Below are 17453 nucleotides of genomic sequence, written 5' to 3' on the forward strand. Positions count from 1 at the left end.
ACAAGATATCATAGAAGTCAGAGTTGAGTAAGTAAATATGACAATTACAAGAAATTGTAATTGAAGCCATAGGATTGATGAGATCACCAAGTGAAGTAGTGGAGAGGGAGAATAGAAGAAGATGTAGGACAGAACCATGAGGAACACTTACAGTTAGGGAAAGTGATCTGGAAGAATATTCAACACAGGAGAAGAGACAAAGAGAGGTCAGATAGGTAAGAAGAAAAGCAAGTGGTATCCTAAATATCCAGAAAGAAGAGAATATTGAAAAGAGAGTGATCAACAATATTAAAGGCTACAGAGAAATCAAGTAGAATGAGGATTGAGAAAAGATTGTTGGATTTGGCAGCTTAGAGATCATTAGAAACTTTAAAGAGCAATTTCAATGGATGAATAAGATTGTAAGTCAAATTATAAGGGGTTGAGAAGAAAGTGGAAACAACTATTGGAGATGACATTTTTTGAGGAGTTTAGCTACAAAAAACAGAAGAGATATAGGAATGTAGTTAGAAGGGATTGAAGATGGAATGATTTGGAATGGAAAGTTTTTTTTTTCCAGGATGAGACAGGAGCATGCTTATAGGCCATAGAAAATGAGCCATTAAACAGGGAGAGATTGAAAATAAGTTTAAAAGAGAAAATGATAGAGCAGTTTTTAGAGGAGACAGGATTGAATGGGATCATTTAAATAGGGGAGTTAGCTTTGGTAAAGAGTAAGGCCATTTTATCATGTTAGATAAGGATGAAGAAGGAATGACTGGCAGAAGGAATCTGAATAGGAGACAGGAAAAGAAGGAGTTTAGGGTAAATGGCCTCAATTTTGTTCCCTACAAAATATGAGGCAAAGTTCCTGGCTAGAGAGGAGGAGGAGCCGTGGGAGATTTAAGAGGAAATAAAAATATTTGGAAGAGGGGCAGCTAGGTAACGCAGTATATAGCGCGCCAACCCTGAAGTCAGGAGGACCTGAGTTCAAATGTGGCCTCAGACACTTAACACTTAGCTTAGGTATGAGCTTAGGTAAGTCACTTAACCCCAATTGCCTCAGCAAAAACAAAACAAAACAAAACATTTGGAAGAGCCTTGGGGAGAGTGAGTTAATAAAGGAAGTATAATAGGAATATCTAGCAGCAGAGAAGGCCCAGTTGAGGTTATGTAACATAAATTTGTAGTGCAGTTGATATATTCTTTAAATCTAGATATAGAACTTTATTACTCCACTAGCAATTTTTAAATGTGGGTGATTTAAAGACATCCCACTATTATGTTGGGTGGGTTCTCAGTGGAAGATAACATGAGGAAGAATTGCCTAGTATGAGAAGACACAGATAGACCCAAACTGTCGCAATGCTGATGAAATAATGGGCCTATTGAAGTATAGAATTTTACCTTTATTCATGTTAATACTTGACAATAGTATTCATCCTGTTGCTGTCATTTGGAATTTTGATTCATGTTAGCTATCATGACTGCATATGTTGCATCTGCACATTTAATGAGCATGTTTAGGACACTACCAAAGGTTGAAAGATACGGTCCACTAGCAAACTTGCTCCTGCTCAGTACTGAGCTACTCTGTTCCCTTATCATCTTATTCATAAAGATATCATGAAAAATTGTCATATTTTTCTGAGTTAGCTGAGAGATTTGTATTTGTGTTCTCTATCTAAAAAGGCCCTTTTGGGGCCTTTGTTTTTTTTTTTTTGTTTGTTTGTTTTGGTTTGGTTTGGTTTTTTTTGCTGAGGTTTTTTTGCTGAGGCAATTGGGGTTAAGTGACTTACCCAAGCTCACACAGCTGGGAAGAGTGTTAAGTGTCTGAGGTCACATTTGAACTCAGGTCCTCCTGACTTCAGGGTTGGCGCTCTATATACTGTGTTACCTAGCTGCCCCTCTTCCAAATATTTTTATCTCTTCTTAAATTGGCCCTTGGTAGTAAAGGAATGAGGAATTGTGTTGTAGGGATCAGTAAGGAAGACTGGAAATCATCTGTAGAAAAAGAGATTTAAACTAAACTTCATATTATTGCTTTAATGATGAAAGATTTGTGTATCTTTAGAAGGAACTGAAAAAAATAAAGCTCATTTTCAGTTTCTTTGATTTTGAAAGAGGCATACATGCATGAATAATCATAAAGCCCTTCTCAGCCTTGGATTTCACTCCCTGCCCTAATTTAACTTTGTTGAAGGCTACATACAGCAGCTCTAGAGCTGGTAGTCCTTTCTGCTTTGTAATCCCTCCTCCCACACAAATTCTGAGGTTGTCCTTACGAGCAATATAGTGATCAGAAATTGGACTAGAATAAAGTAGTGGATGGTTACGTTAATAACAAACTGGATGCTCTGCTTTCTGGGGAATCAAGAGCTGATTGTCTAAATCAGGTAATTTTCGACTTCAAAGAAGGAGCTTTGTCCTTGTGCATTGTAGCTTCTAGGGACCTGGAAGACAAAGAATGCATGTCAAGAGTCATTAAGATTTGTTTCCAAGGTGGCTTTTCTTTCTTGCTTGTCTCTCTAATCTTCCAGTAGTGCCTCTAAAAGGGATTTATTTCTTTTTTTCTGGAGGGCCATACTGAAGGGGCTTCAGATCCTTCTGGCATATGATAGATGCTATATAAATACTTATTGCCTCCTTGCCTCACTTAGTACCTGACTCAGAATGAATGATTTCACAGCTGTCCTACTTTGAACTTTCATATTTTAAAGGTGATGAAGTCATTTAGTAGTCATATTATGTGCCTATTATATTATATATTATATTACACATCCTTGAAGGGTCCTAACCCTACCTCACCTTAATAAGAATCCAGATGAAGAAACGGAGACTAATAGAAATTAAAGAGTACTTTGCCCAAGGTCACAGGGCAGAGCTTTGAACTCAAGTCCTCTGACTCCAAATTTGACACACTGTCCATTCAACTACTCCTCCTAGTTGTGGAAAACGAAGAACGAATTGAGGGAAAATAGCCACAGGTTATTAGAATAACTGAGAGATTAATTAAGGAGGGGATGTATAAGGCTGATTGTGACTCCTTATTGTTGTTAGTAAACAGGAGGAAGATTATTAGCTGTGTGAGAGCTGTGTGCTATATGAATGAAGAAGTCAGGGATGGTAGAGACTGAATCCAGTCTGTCTAACTAAAAATTTACAAGTCAAACTCCAGAGTTGAAGTTTCATCAACTCTCATACTTAGGAAACTGTTTTTTTCCTCCCCCACTCTCCTAACCCTCCTTTACTGCCTCCGGATTTTAAAACAGCATTAGCCAGAAAGTCTTTCTATTTAGGGAGTCCGAGCAGAGGACTAGTGATTACGTCTGCTCTTATCGGTGTGAGAGCTGGATTGGAGCTTTTAGCTAGGACAGAGAGGAAACCTGGGATTAGGTTCCAGAAATTCAGTTTTTTCTTTCCCCAAGTTGGATTGAGAGTTTATGAAGAAGCAACAGGCTGACTGGGGTACTCATATGAAAAGGCCCTTCATTGTGTTTCTTCAAAATTCCAGTGTCTGGTACAGTAAGCCGAGAATTGGAAAACAAATTGGAGAAACAAACATCCCCTGTGTTGGTACAGGCTGAAGAGAATTTTGGCACAGGCAGAGATAAGTGCAGTGGCTTCAGGGTCAAAAGGGGAGGGTGTGAGAGTTGAAAGGGGACTTGGAGATGCCATTTCTAGCTGATTTGGAAGAGATATGTTTGGAGTTTGTGGGTTGATGAGCTCTATTGATGTTCGATACTATTCCTCTCCTAGCTGGGATTGTGCTACTTTGAAAAGTGTAAAGGTGGCAAAGGGAACACTTCCCCTCCTGCATTACTATGCACTAGAAAATCAAGATTTTTTTTGAATGCCGAGGACAACAAGAAACATGCAATGTGTGATCTTGGGTCACTGAATTCTCTTTCTAGGGACCATTTAGTTAACTAATTTATTGGTTAGGAGGCCTCTGGACTAGTTGCCTTATATTGGATTGTACTTGAGAAGAAACCACCGATGGAGCAGGATGTTGGGCAATGTGTAGGCTGTCTCTGACTTGTCAGTGGTACATTTAAATTGACTAGCCTTGAAGAAAAGTTACTGAGAGAAATGACATCTACCTAATCGATATGCATTTGACTACAAGGTTTTGCTTTGCAATGCTGGAGTCACAATAGAACTTGTTCCTACTTGAATTGGATTGATCACCTCCGAGGAACCTGCCTTGTAATTGGGTTGGGTTTTGTATTTTTTCGGGTTTTATTCCCTTGTTATATTGTTAATTTGCATGGGACTCTTCACTGAGCTGGTATCGTTTTTGGACATGAATCAATTTCCTAGAAGAACTGGACCCATTTTTTGGAACACTGTCCCAGGGAGGTGTTTCTTCACTCAGATCTCTAGGGGAGGAGGCCCTTAGGAAGTGGTGGGTGGAGTTGCTTCTCTGAACTGTCTGTCTTTCAACTCAAACCTAAAGTTCCAGCCCTTTTCTGTTGTAGCTGTAGAGGGGCCCCAAGCCAAGAGATAGAGGGATTTTGTGGATCCCCCTTTCTTCATAACTGTGCAGGTAGGAAGCTACCGGGAATCATGTGGCCCAGTTATCAAGAGGAGAGAGAATTCAACGCCCATCTGGTGTGCCGAATGTGCTGCATGGGTTAGTATCTGGAGCCTTCCCCTCCCGCGGACCTGAAGGTCAGGCATGACCAGCACTCTTTTGACTCATAGAATCCTATGGTCTGAACCTTTCCAGCCTTTTCAGTCTTTGGGCTCATTAAAATACTGCAGTAGTTTGGACTTCCTGGGGAACTTCTTTTGGGAGGAGTTGAGAGTATAGCATGATGAGTAGGCCAGGCACAAGTGGGGGTGGGGGTGCAGGGGCGGGAAAGGGAGGGAGACAAAGACAGAGACAGAAAGAGAATATTTTGGGGCTAGTTTGTGTGTTTGCATTATTTTGTCTGGCTGTATCAGGAAACCACGCTAACTTACAGTTACATGATTCTGAAGGCCTGTGGTATATTTTTTAGCAGAAGTAGGTTCCGTATAGTTTATGAATTCACCCTTGAGCAGGCAGAAGGAACAGGGTGGAGTCCTGGCCTGATGTACATTGGATGAACCACTAAGGTTTGTTCTTTGGGGATCATCTCTCAACCTGTTGCACTTGAGTTTCCTAATAGCTGTGTCTGGACTGGAGTCCAGGGACTGGACTGGAGAAGGAAAAAGTTGTAAAGTTGATCTGGAAGCAAAGATTTAAAGAAAGATTTGGGGTGAAGGGAATAAGTAAATGAAATTTAGATGGTAAAAAATCCTATAATATTGGAGTCTGCAGAAACCCTCCTTATTGAGTCTCTTTTTACAAATGGGGAAATAGGCCCAGGGAAGTTACAGTAATGGTATATTAGTTATATTCAGAACTAAATTCCAGTTCAGTGTTCTTTCTGTTCCCTCTTTCAAGGTCCAAAAGTTTTTATCAAAATATGTATTCTGAGTCTCCATATCTGAACAAGATTGTAGTTCAAATGAGCAAATTATCATTAGAAATGAAATCTTCCTAGGCTTGTGAAAAGCAGAAATGTGGTGGATTGATGCCCTGGTTTTTCAGTGTCTTATTCAAATTCCCTATCTTGTGAATCATTGAAGTGTTCCTTCTGAGACTTGCTGAAGGAATCCTCTGGAGCTTTAAAAGGTTGGAAATCAATTGAAATACCTTCTCTTCTTTCCCTCCTTCCTTTTCCTCCCTCCTCCCTCCCCCTCCAGTACAGCTTAGAAGGGCAGGGAAAGTAAAGGTAGTTATTAAGCTCTTAAAGACAAGGATCCAGTGCTCCAGGTCACTCTGCCTGCCCCTCTCAGTCTTCGTGGGCACCCTAGCCCAATAGCACCTTCTTTTTCCTTCTGCAGAATCTTAGTCCAAAATTTTGTTCAAACCCATTTTTTGGAGCCTAGTTATAAATTTCTCTTTACTACTTTTACCTTGAGGTATGTGCATTGTTGGAATGAACCTGAACTTTGTCTAGGATTGGGCTGGTAGGAGAAAGTTAATTGTCTTCAATGAAAGGGTATTTCCATGGACATCAGCTGAATGTAGAACAGAGATGATCTCTGTGAGAATGTAGTTTAATGGGGCAGCTTGTCCTAAAGCAATCTTCTGAGCCTAGGCTCAGCTTATACTGAGGTTACTTGATGATTCAATTTTTAATTAAAACAACTGAATCTCTACTATCACTTGACTTTACCCCACCACCCCATTCAAGAAACACACACACACACACACACACACACACACACACACTTTCTCTTATCTCTGGTAATCCTGGAATATCTGTAAATAACTAACTTTTCAAAGGACATAGATTGCTGAAAAATGTCACATGACCCTCCTCCTATTCCTGATTGAGGTGCCTCTAGATTTATGTTATCTAATCTCAGTTGGGGCCTCATTGCCATAAAACTTTCATCTTGTGACTGACTGTGAACATCTTCCCTTGGTGGTTATTCCTTAACACTGTTCTCCTTAACAGTCCCATTCTCTTCTTTTAGCAGCTTTTCTTGCTTTTCACATTCCTGAGAAAACCAAGGGGTTCAATTGGAGCTGCTTTCCTCCCACATCTCACAACTCAAGTCCCTGTACATCTTCACTTAATATTTTCTTCTTTCTACTTTTCTACCTGACTCAATATCATCTTCTCCATATTCTCTTTTAGGAAATTCTCATGTAATCATGTAACCTTTTAAGCTATTGTTTTGTATCTATCCTCTTCTTCAACTGCTGCCTGGCTTTTAGAATACTCTTTATTCTAGTTATGGCTTACCTTTTTCATCACCAGCTCATTTCACAGGCCCTTGCAATCTGTCCTCTGACCCTACCACTCAATTGAAATTATTCTCAATTTGCTAATAATCTTTTTAAAAATAATGTGTTTAATGCTCACATTATTTTTAATAGAATCTATGTAATCATATGACCATCAAATTATATTAAACATAAATATGGCATATTTAAAATTTAATCATTTATTTTTACACTTTTTTGTGCCTTACACGTTTTCAATGTGTCATTGAAACATTAAAACAAGGCATTGAAACAAAGGGAGAAAAAGAGGAAAAACCTATCAATATATCAACCACTCATCTTACAAACCTTAGCTCAATGAATCCCCTAATATTTTAGGCTCATTAAAAATAAGAGTGGATGGGGCAGCTAGTTGATACAGTGGATAGAGGACCAGCCCTGAAGTCAGGAGGAACTGAGTTTCAAATCTGACTTCAGACATGTAACACATCCTAGCTGTGTGACTCTGGGCAAGTCACTTAACCCCAATTGCCTCAGCCAAAAAAAAAAAAAAAAAAAAAAAAAAAAAAAGAATGGGAAGGAAACTTCCATTTATTTAATGGAATCAATCTCCTCATTTTGCAGATGTGGAAAATGAGACTCATGAGACTCACAGAGGTCACTTATATAGCCAGTAGATTTGTTGTAATTCAATCCCAGCTCTTTGAACCCAAATCCAGTACTTTCCTAAATATAAAATTTATGCCTTTTCCATCCCCATCTTCTCTATTCTTTTTCTGTGTAATTCTTAATTTTCCTGTCCTTCTGTCTCCCTTATCTTTCCATCTTTTTCCCTATACCTTCTCTTTTTCTTTTTTATCTCTTTCTCTACTGCTGTTCTTTAGATGGATTCTGGGCCACTGTGAAGACATTCCTGCTAATCTGTCCATGTTCCTTCAAACTTAATGTTTTCCTCTTGGAATTTTTCAACAAGTGACTCAACAAGCCATCCTGGAACTTTTTGCTCCAGTTACTAATGATTTTCCCTTGAAACTTTAGGAGCCTTCCTGGAAATCTTAAGAGATTACCTTTTGTTTTTAAGGTTTAATGTTTGTGGTTTAGTTCTAGGGATAAGCAATATCTTTGACAGTATGGTATTCAAGAAGGAAACAAAACATTGTTTCTGTGCAACCATAAGGAATCGCCAGATAGGGCTATAGGCCTCTAAAAATTTTTTTTTTGGGGGAGGTAAGGTAATTGGTATTATTCCAAGACCCTCTGAAATTAATTGATGAAAAAAAATGAATTGTGCCAATGTGTAAATCTAAGGTCTTTTTAATGGTCTGAGTTTTGAAGGCATAGTTGTCTCCCTGGACTGATCTGGAAAGATGCTATCTCTGACTCATTTGTTTTCCTTCTATATTTAGCCCCTCCTGATGATTAGACTTAGGTGTCTGTGTAATAGTATTATTTGTTTTTTAAATCTTAATATCCCTATCTTTCCCAAGTAATGGCTACTTAGAAACCTGATCCCACTACTGATTATTACAGATTTAATCTTCTCCAACCTAGGTTGATTCTCCCTTCCTTAAGGAACCTATGTTTAACATCTCCCCCCTCCACTGTTTTCCTGTAGGCTCATCTCATTGGGGTCGAACTTAGTGTTTGACTCATTGTAACTCAGAATTTCCTGTCTCAAGAGCCTCAGCCCTCCTAACTGAAGGGATTACAGGTGTGTGCAATTATATTTGGTTGTAATTATGATGGCATTAATAACAGATCTGTGAGGAAGCCTTATATAATAGAAAAGAACACAGGACTTGGAGTTTGGGGTTTGAATGGAGACTGACACTAGCTTGGTCACTTTGAACCATGTCACTAAACTTCATTACTTGCATTATCTACCTGACTTTACAGGGAAAAGGTGTATTGTTGAAATATAAAGTGCTATAAAAATATGTTACTGTTATTCCTCCTTCTACAAATTAGGAAACAATCTCTGAATGAATATGTATATGTATCCATATACATAGGATTAATCCTAAACCCTCTGATTCCAAGTCCAGTGCTCTTTTTGCTTTCCTAGTACTTAGTGCAATGCTTGAAGCAGAGTAAGTGTTTAGTAAAGGCCTTTTCATTGATTCATACATATTCATTTGTTTATTTGACATTTTTCTATCATGAATCTTTCTTAGTCCTAGTTTAGGGAGTAGATGTAAAAGCCTCTGCTTTCTTGGTTAAAAAGTGTCAACCTCTCCTCATAGAAACAGTGTTGCTTTATGTACTAGTGTTTATTTGTTTGGTAGATGTAAAAGCCTGTGTTAAGCCTCTGTTTTCTTGGTTAGAAAGTGTCAACCTCTCCTCATAGAAACAGTGTTGCTTTATGTACTAGTGTTTATTTGTTTATTTGTTTGTTTATTACTGGCTTATTGATATTTTATACTTGGGAGCTACCATTTTTGTTTATTCTGTCATCTGTCATTTAAATTCAGAGGGAACTGAGTTGGCTGTAGATAGACCTTTCCAGCATAGGGAGTAGATATCCTTTTTAAGCCTCTTTCAAAGGGCCTGTGGTAAAAGGCTGATTTAGGAAGGTGAAATCAGTAGCAATCATAGTTGCCAGTAATAATCATATTTATGACTTGACTTCTAATATTTCTCCCCAAGTTGAACTGGATTTTTGTGCTGGAGGATAATTGACTGGAATATTATGTTACCCCAGTGTATTATCCTCACAGAAGGATCTTGAAGAACAGCTGGAGTTCTTACAGATAATGGAATAAAAAAACTCAAGAGTGATATTAATTTGTGATCATTCTAAAGAAATTAGGTAGTAGGTCTCTTTGTTTATCTTTAGTTACTTAGTCTTTCAATTACTACAATGTTAAAACAGAATATACAAGATATACATAATGGAGGGACAAAACTGCACAGGTCCGCAATTCCCATATAATCCTACCCATACACACATGTTTATGTTTGTTGATTAAAGAATTAAAATAATCCTTTAATCTTGTTTTTAAGGAAAATTATATGTTTTGAGTTGAGAGACTTTATTTAGTCAATGACAGTTTGTATTGCTTAGTTATCTGGTGAATGGATAAATAGTGGCATTAATGAGTATTTGATAGGTGAATATTGTAGGCCCCTATAGATTTCTTCCCAGCAGAGATCTCCAAGGCAGGTCAGGTCCACTGCTCATATAGAAGTTGAATAAAATCTTCCAGAATCTATAGCAAGAAAAGGTTATCCCCAGGAGATCAAGGATGGTCTTTATTGATCTGTATCTGTAAAGGAAGGAAACAGGTTGTCCTGTGACAGTCATGGAGGGATCTTTCTCTTTATCATTTCTGGCAAGATTCTTGCCAAATTCTTTCTTATTTGACTGATCCTTCATTTGAAAAGTAGTCATCAGTCTGAGAACCAACATGACTTTAGAAAGGACTGAGAAATAATCAACATGGTATCTGCTGCCTGACAACTCCAGGAGAAATTTCAGGAGCAGAGCAGAGATCTGTATGAAACATATGTCAACCTGACCAAAGCCTTTGATACTCTCAGTGATGAGGGCTTGTGGAAGATTATGATGAAATTTGGGTAATACAGTTAAGTTTATCAGTATTATATGCCCTCATGATGGCATACTTGTGCTGTTGTGGATAAAGGACAATGCTTTCATGTTTTCCTAGTCACCAGTGGAGTGAAGCAGGATTGTGTTTACACTTCCCTGTTTTCTGTTTGATGTTTTCTGTGATGATGTTTCTTCCTTCAACAAGGATGAAAATTGCATCAAGATCTGCTACCACATTGGTAGTAAACTATTTAACTTGAAAAGGTTATGGTGCATTATTTTTTGTTTGTAGTTGATTGTATAATCAATGAAGCCTCTGAGTCTTAGCTGCAGCCGAGAGAGTATAGATGTTCTCTCTACCACTTATTCTAAATTTGGCCTAACTACACCAAGAAAACACAGGATTTCTACCAGTCAGGACTGTATTATCCAAAAATGGAATTGTTGATAACAGGAAATAGAGAAATTCGAGGAAAAATGAATATATTAGCCTGGATGGAACATGGATGATTCTTGAGTTTCATGTTTATTCTCTTTTTTCATCTAGAATTCAAGCTAGGAAATAAATAAAAAATAAAAAAATTTTGAAAGGCAAAGTAAAGCCAAATAAGAAAATTGAACCTGTGCACTGATGAGAACTACTGGAAGTTTCTGAACAGGGAGAGTAACATCATGAAAACTATTTAAGGAGAATTAAATACTGTGCAGGGTAGGTTGAATCTGTGAGAAAATAGAGTCAGATCAAATTAAGAGTTAGGAGGAAGTTGTTAAAGTAATCTAGGAATGATATGTTTGAGGACTTGGGGAAGGTATTAATGGGAATAGAAAGAAAGATTTAACAGAATTTTTACAGATTCCAATTGAATATAGATTAAAGAAAACAGAATCAAAGATGGCTTTAATTATTTGATATCTAAAATAATTAGCAAAAGAGGGAAATCACAAAAAGGAGCTAATTTGAGGGAAAGGAAAAGATGGATTCTATTTAGGACTTATTGAGTAAAATGATAAGTAAGATATCCAGATGGAAATGTTCAAGAGACATATGGAGCTAGGAGAACTAGACTTTAAGAAGTTGGATATGAAAGATTTTAGATTGAGAGTCATTTACATAGAAGTAATGTTAGATATGTGGATTATTTCTGAAATCAACTTGCTCATCATTTCTTATAGAATAATACTATTCTATTACATCCATGTTTCACACCTTATTCGGCTATTCCCCAACTGATGGGTATTCATTCAATTTCCAGCTCTTTGTCACTACAAAAAGGGCTGCTCCAAATATTTTTGCTCATACATAAAATCATTTTTCCTCTTTTATGATTTCTGTGGAATATAGACCCAGTAGAAACACTGCTGAATCAAAGGTTATGTGTGGTTTGATATTCCTTTGGGCATAATTCCATATTAGATAGCAAGGACTTTAAATGAAATCAGTTGGATAAAGTATATGGAATGAGTTGTGTATGGGAAAGAAGTAACTTACGTGTTCTTCTCTCCCATTGAGCTTGAAGAAATAGAAGGCTACTTTTCCACAGTGGAGGTATAGTGCAGAGTGATGTGATGCTGCTTGTCAACTTTTAGCTTTATAGACTTGTAAGGTTATAAGATAGGTAATGGAGATTAATGAGAATTCCATGAACCATAGTGCAAGGTTTTAACAGAAGGGAAAGATCTCTTTGGGGGCAAGGCAAAACCTGGACCATAACTATTTTTGTATCCCTAGCATGTAGCACAGTTCCTTGTTATGACAGGCAATTCATAAATGTTTGTTTAATTGAATTTAAGAGAAAGGAAGAAGTTTGCATCAAAAGTAGTAAGAACTAAAATGAAGGAAACAGTGAGTTATGGAAAAGAGGACAGTATCACAGTGCCCATCATTTGGTTTGTCTAATCCTCACTAATTGTAGAAGCAGATATTTTTTTCTTATAAGGGTTAAAGACTATTTAAGCTAGTCATCCTTTAAATACATCCCATCCCTTAAGGCTGGGACAACATCCTCAAAGCAGGAAAGGAAAATTTCCATGAAGCCAGATTACCAATTAGTTTTTGAAGCTCATGTTTTTGCTGGCTTCTGAGGAAAGAGAGTCCAAGTTATCCCTCAGACTACAAGGTTAATATCCCCTTGTTTTTGGTAGAATCCAATCTTACCAAGATTTCTGAGAAAATCTGGGCATGGACCAGTATAGATATGATTAGATTTTTACCTGGGTAGTACTAACCAAGAACCACCTTTGTGATTTTTTTTAAATAGATGAACGGGACCGTGTACAAAAGAAAACATTCACCAAATGGGTCAACAAGCATTTGATGAAGGTAAGATTCTCTCATACATCTATTCTGATCATTATGTCTATGTTACAGCTATGTATTTCCTTCTCTTCTCTTATTTCAATCCTGGGGTTCTGATTGGAATCTTCCAAATACAGCATTTGGATAATTCACTATTGTATTCCTATAGTAATCATAACAATAATACCATACTTTTGTGTAGTGCTTCATAAATTACACTGTGTATCTATATGTGCCTTGATCCTTACTATATTACAGTGAAGTAGAAAGGAAGGGCCTTATTACCATGTTATTACTATGTTCATATTACAAATGAAGAAATTGAGGCTTAAGGAATTTAAGTGAAACCACATAACTAGGAAGTGTAGAAGAGGGACCTTCAGAAACCAGTGCTCTCCTGACTTTTAACTCATCTGTTTGACCAAGTGCTTCTTTCTACTTCAGGCTGCCATAGTACTATGTATAGTATTATAGGGGTAAGGTGGAGATAGGGATAGAAAATAAAGTTTGAGTATTTTTTCTCCCAAAGTCAAAGTAGAATTAGAATAATATAGATAAGATTACAAGAATGGCTTTAAGAAATTGGGCACTTCTAAAGGCCTCAGCTTCTAGTTACATAAAATGAGGAGGTTAAACTAAAACGTCTTTACAAAATATCCATGGTAGCTCTTATATTTCTCATCAGTTTTCCCATACTGATAATTGTACTTACTATCATTTTTTAGAGATGGGATGGAGATTTCCAAAATGGCAGCATTGTTTGAGATTTATAAAGTATTTTACCCCAAGAATGTCAAAGTAGTTTATAACATTTTAAATATAATTTTTCTCTTTTTGTATAATCCTGTGATGTCTCTGTGAAATAAGAACAAGACTGGGAGTTTTGTATCTGGGAAAATCAAGATACATGGGACCTACTTAGGGTAATATGATATATTCCTGGAGGGCAAGGATTTTAAATCAGAGATTCTGACAGACTTGAAAGTTTGATCCTGAGTCAGCCAACAAGAACACTATATCCATGTACTGTGGTTTTGGTGTACTGTCTTGGTCTTCTAGGAGAACTTTAAGATATCAAAATAAGATACTTTATTTGGGGCCTGCTCTCTAAGTCTTTTATAGTTGAACATAAATACTGTGGCTCACTGCTGCTAAGCTGTAGCTGGTGCTGCCTGGTAGATCTAAGCTTTGGTATTGTATGGTAAAAGGAGTCTATAGAAGAGAGGCACCAGGGGAACACACCATAGCATTGTTAGAAATGGGAGATTGGCCAAGCTTTTGCTTAAGTCTTCACTAATTTCTCTTCTTTTCTTTTTACTCCTAGTCCTGATTCAAGTAGCTATTTTATATTGGGATACTTTTCATAGATATCATGTTATAGATTTAGGAGAAGGAACTTTAGAGATAATTTAATACAAACACTTCATTTTACAAATGAGGAAACTGAGACTTAAAGGGGTTAAGGGACTTGCGTACAAAAGTGACAGAGATAGGAACTGAACTCAGATATTCCAACTGCACAGCCAGTGGCCTTTTCACTGAAACATGGTACTTCTTTTCACAACGAGATTTGATGTTGATAATAATAAATAAATAAATAAACAAACAAACAAACAAACAAACAAATAAATAACTAGTGTTTATATAGAGCTTTAAGGTTTGCAAATATTATGTCACTCTTTAACATGTATTGGATTACCTGCCATCTAGGGAGGGAGTAGGGGAAAGGAGGAGAAAAGTTGGAACAGAAGGTTTTGCAAGAGTCAATGCTGAAAAATTACCCATGCATATGTTTTGTAAGTAAAAAGCTATAATAAAAAAAATATTATGTCACATTATTCTTACAACAAACCTGAGAGGTATACTAATCCCTAGATAGAGGTGGCGAATTGGTGCAATCAATAAAGTGCTGGCCCTGAAGTCGGGAAGACTCATCTTCCTGAGTTCAAATCTGGCCTCAGATATTTCCTTGCTGTATACCTCTGATCAAACCACTTAATCCAATTTGCCTCAGTTTCATCTGTAAAATAATTTGTAGAAAAAAAACGGAAAAATACTCTAGTACCTCTGCCAAGAAAACTCCATCAGATAGACTGAAAAATGACTCAACAGATGAAGAAACTAAATCACTAAGTGACTTGCCCAGGATGACAAAGCTAAGTGTCTAAGGCCAGAAATGAAGTCAGGTCTTACTGCTTCTAGGCCAGCGCTTTATTTGCTCTACCATCTAGCTTCATTCTGAAGCAAAGTATCTCTGGGATTATCGCTTTTCCATGTTATGGTTTCATTTTAGATATTGTCTGAATTGTTAGATTATCTTTTTATATAATTACATATATATTTATATATCTTTTCCATTTACGTGTAAAAATTATTTTTGAGTTCCATATTCTCTTCTTCTCTTTACCTCTTTGAGAAAGCAAATAGTTTGATGTAAATTATGCATGTGCAGTTGTATAAATTTTTTTGCCATGTTGCAAAATATATATATGTGTGTGTGTGTATATATATATATACATACATATATATATGTATAGAGAGAGAGAGAGACCAAAAAACCTTCCAAAAATATTAAAGCATTTCTATGTGGGTGGATATCATTTTTCATCATGAGTTCTTTGGAATTGTCCTGAATTGATGTATTGCTAAGAATAGCTAAGTCATTCACAGTTGATTATCACACAATATTGTTGTTACTGTCTACATGTTCTTTCAGTAGTGCTCACTTCATTTTACCTATCGGCCTTTCCAGGTTTTTCTGAAAGCATCCTGCTTGTCTCTCACTACTTGGGTCTGTATCTCAAAGAGATCATAAAAAAAGTGGAAAGTACCCATATGTGCAAAAATGTTTGTAACAGCCCTTTTTGGAGTGGCAAGGAACTAGAAACTGAGTGAATGCCCATAAGTTGGGGAATGGCTGATTAAGTTATGATATATGAAAGTAATGGGATATTATTGTTCTTTAAGAAATGATGAGGAAGATTGGAAAGACTTATATAAATTGATGCTGAGTGAAGTGAGCAGCACCAAGAGAACATTGTACACAGTAATAAGATTATATGATGAAGGTTACTCTCAACAGTATGATAATTCAAAGCAATTCCAGTAGACTTGGGATGAAAAATGCCATCCACATCCAGAGAGAAAACTTATGGAGATTGAATGTGGATTAAAGCATAGTGTTTTTACCCTTCAAAAATTTTTTTTCCCCTTTTCTGATTTTTCTTGCAGAATGGAAATATGTTTTTAAAAATTGCACATATTTAACCTAGATCAGACTAACTTATTTTCTTGGGGAAGGGGAAAGGTGAAGGAAGGGAGGAAGGGAGAAAAATTTGAAACACAGAGTTTTAGAAAAATGAATGTTGAAAATTATCTCTACATGTCTTTAAAAAAAAATCTCTTTTGGATAATGCTATTGCTGGATTAAAGGTTATATACAGACTTTATGGACTTTTTAAATAAACTTTTGAACATAGTTACAAATTTCTCTCCAGAATGGTTGGATTAGTTCACAACTCCACCAACAGCACATTAGTGTTTCAATTTTCCTATACTCCCTCCACGATTTATCATTTTTTTTTCTTTCATATTAGCCAATCTAATAGGTGTGAGGTGTGGTACCTCAGAGTTCTTTTAATTTGCGTTTCTCGAATCAAAAATGGTCCCTATTATTGTTTGAGTATACAATTGATTTTTTAGTAATAGTTTTTTTATTTTCAAGATATATGCAAAGATAGTTTTCAGCATTCACCCTTGCAAAATCTTGTGTTCCACATTTTTCTCCCTTCCTTCCTCCCACTTTCTCCCCTCCACAGCAAGTAATCCAATATATGTTAAACATGTGCAATTCTACCATACATATTTCCACATTTATCATGTTGCACAAGAAAAATCATATCAAAAAGGGAAAAAATGAAGGGGGAAAAAAGCAAATAACAACAAAAATAGTGAAAATACTATGTTGTGATCCACATTCAGTCCCCACAGTCTCTTTCTGAATGCAGATGAATCTCTCCATTAAAAATGTATTGGAATTAGCCTGAATCATCTCATTGTTGAAAAGAACCATGTTCATCAGAATTGATCATAGTGTAATCTTGTTATTGCTATGTACAATGTTCTCCAGTCATTTCTGACTCTTGGTGAATCCATTTTCTTGGCAGAGATACTGGAGTGGTTTGCCATTTCCTTCTCCAGGTCATTTTACAGACAAGGAAACTTAGGCAAAGGTGAAGAACTTGCATAGGATCACACAAGCTAGTATTTGAGGCCAGATTTGAGCTCAGCCAAGATGAGATTTCCTGACTCCAGACTCAAGCTCAAAGTGCTATTTAACTGTCCTTAGGGAGCTTATCTTCTACTAGAGAATTCAGCATATATACAGATAAGTTTATATAAAAGATATTTACAGTACTTTTGGGAAAGAAGATATTAACAACTGGGAGAAAATGGAAAGCCCTGGGATTGTAGATATGAAGCCTGAGTAGATAAGAAGTCTTGAAGAAAGGAAGGAAATTCAGGAGGTAAATGTGAAGAAAGACAACATTATAGATACGAGGGAACCAAAACTGGCAGTTTTAAAGAAGTGGCACATTCTAATTCTAAGTCCTTTGGATACTTTCTAATTTATCATTGCCTCTTTTACAGTGTGGCTAGATTTACTTCAGCAGTAACCACCCCACTATTAGCTTATGTGGAATCTGTGCTCACTTAAAACTACCAAATCTTGTTTTATGTATATTGTAGTTAAACCACTTTCTCTATTGATGTTTGAATCAAAAAATGGAGCTTTTCCTTAATTCCCCCCAAATTTTGATTTGTTGTATTAGGGAAACAATATGTGGAGGAGTTCAGAG

At 36.7% G+C, this 17453-nt stretch overlaps 1 protein-coding gene across 2 annotated transcripts in view; it reads left to right on the forward strand.

Annotated features, from left to right (window-relative positions):
- MACF1 (microtubule actin crosslinking factor 1) overlaps positions 1-17453 on the forward strand; it is a 401373-nt gene that overhangs the window by 139891 nt on the left and 244029 nt on the right. For both annotated transcript variants that reach the window (XM_051987753.1, XM_051987752.1), the window contains one exon: positions 12557-12618. In XM_051987753.1, the coding sequence (XP_051843713.1) occupies positions 12557-12618 (62 nt within the window). The remainder of the gene's footprint in view (positions 1-12556; positions 12619-17453) is intronic.

The sequence above is a fragment of the Antechinus flavipes genome, chromosome 3 (genome assembly GCF_016432865.1).
Source record: "Antechinus flavipes isolate AdamAnt ecotype Samford, QLD, Australia chromosome 3, AdamAnt_v2, whole genome shotgun sequence".
Taxonomy (NCBI): domain Eukaryota; kingdom Metazoa; phylum Chordata; class Mammalia; order Dasyuromorphia; family Dasyuridae; genus Antechinus; species Antechinus flavipes.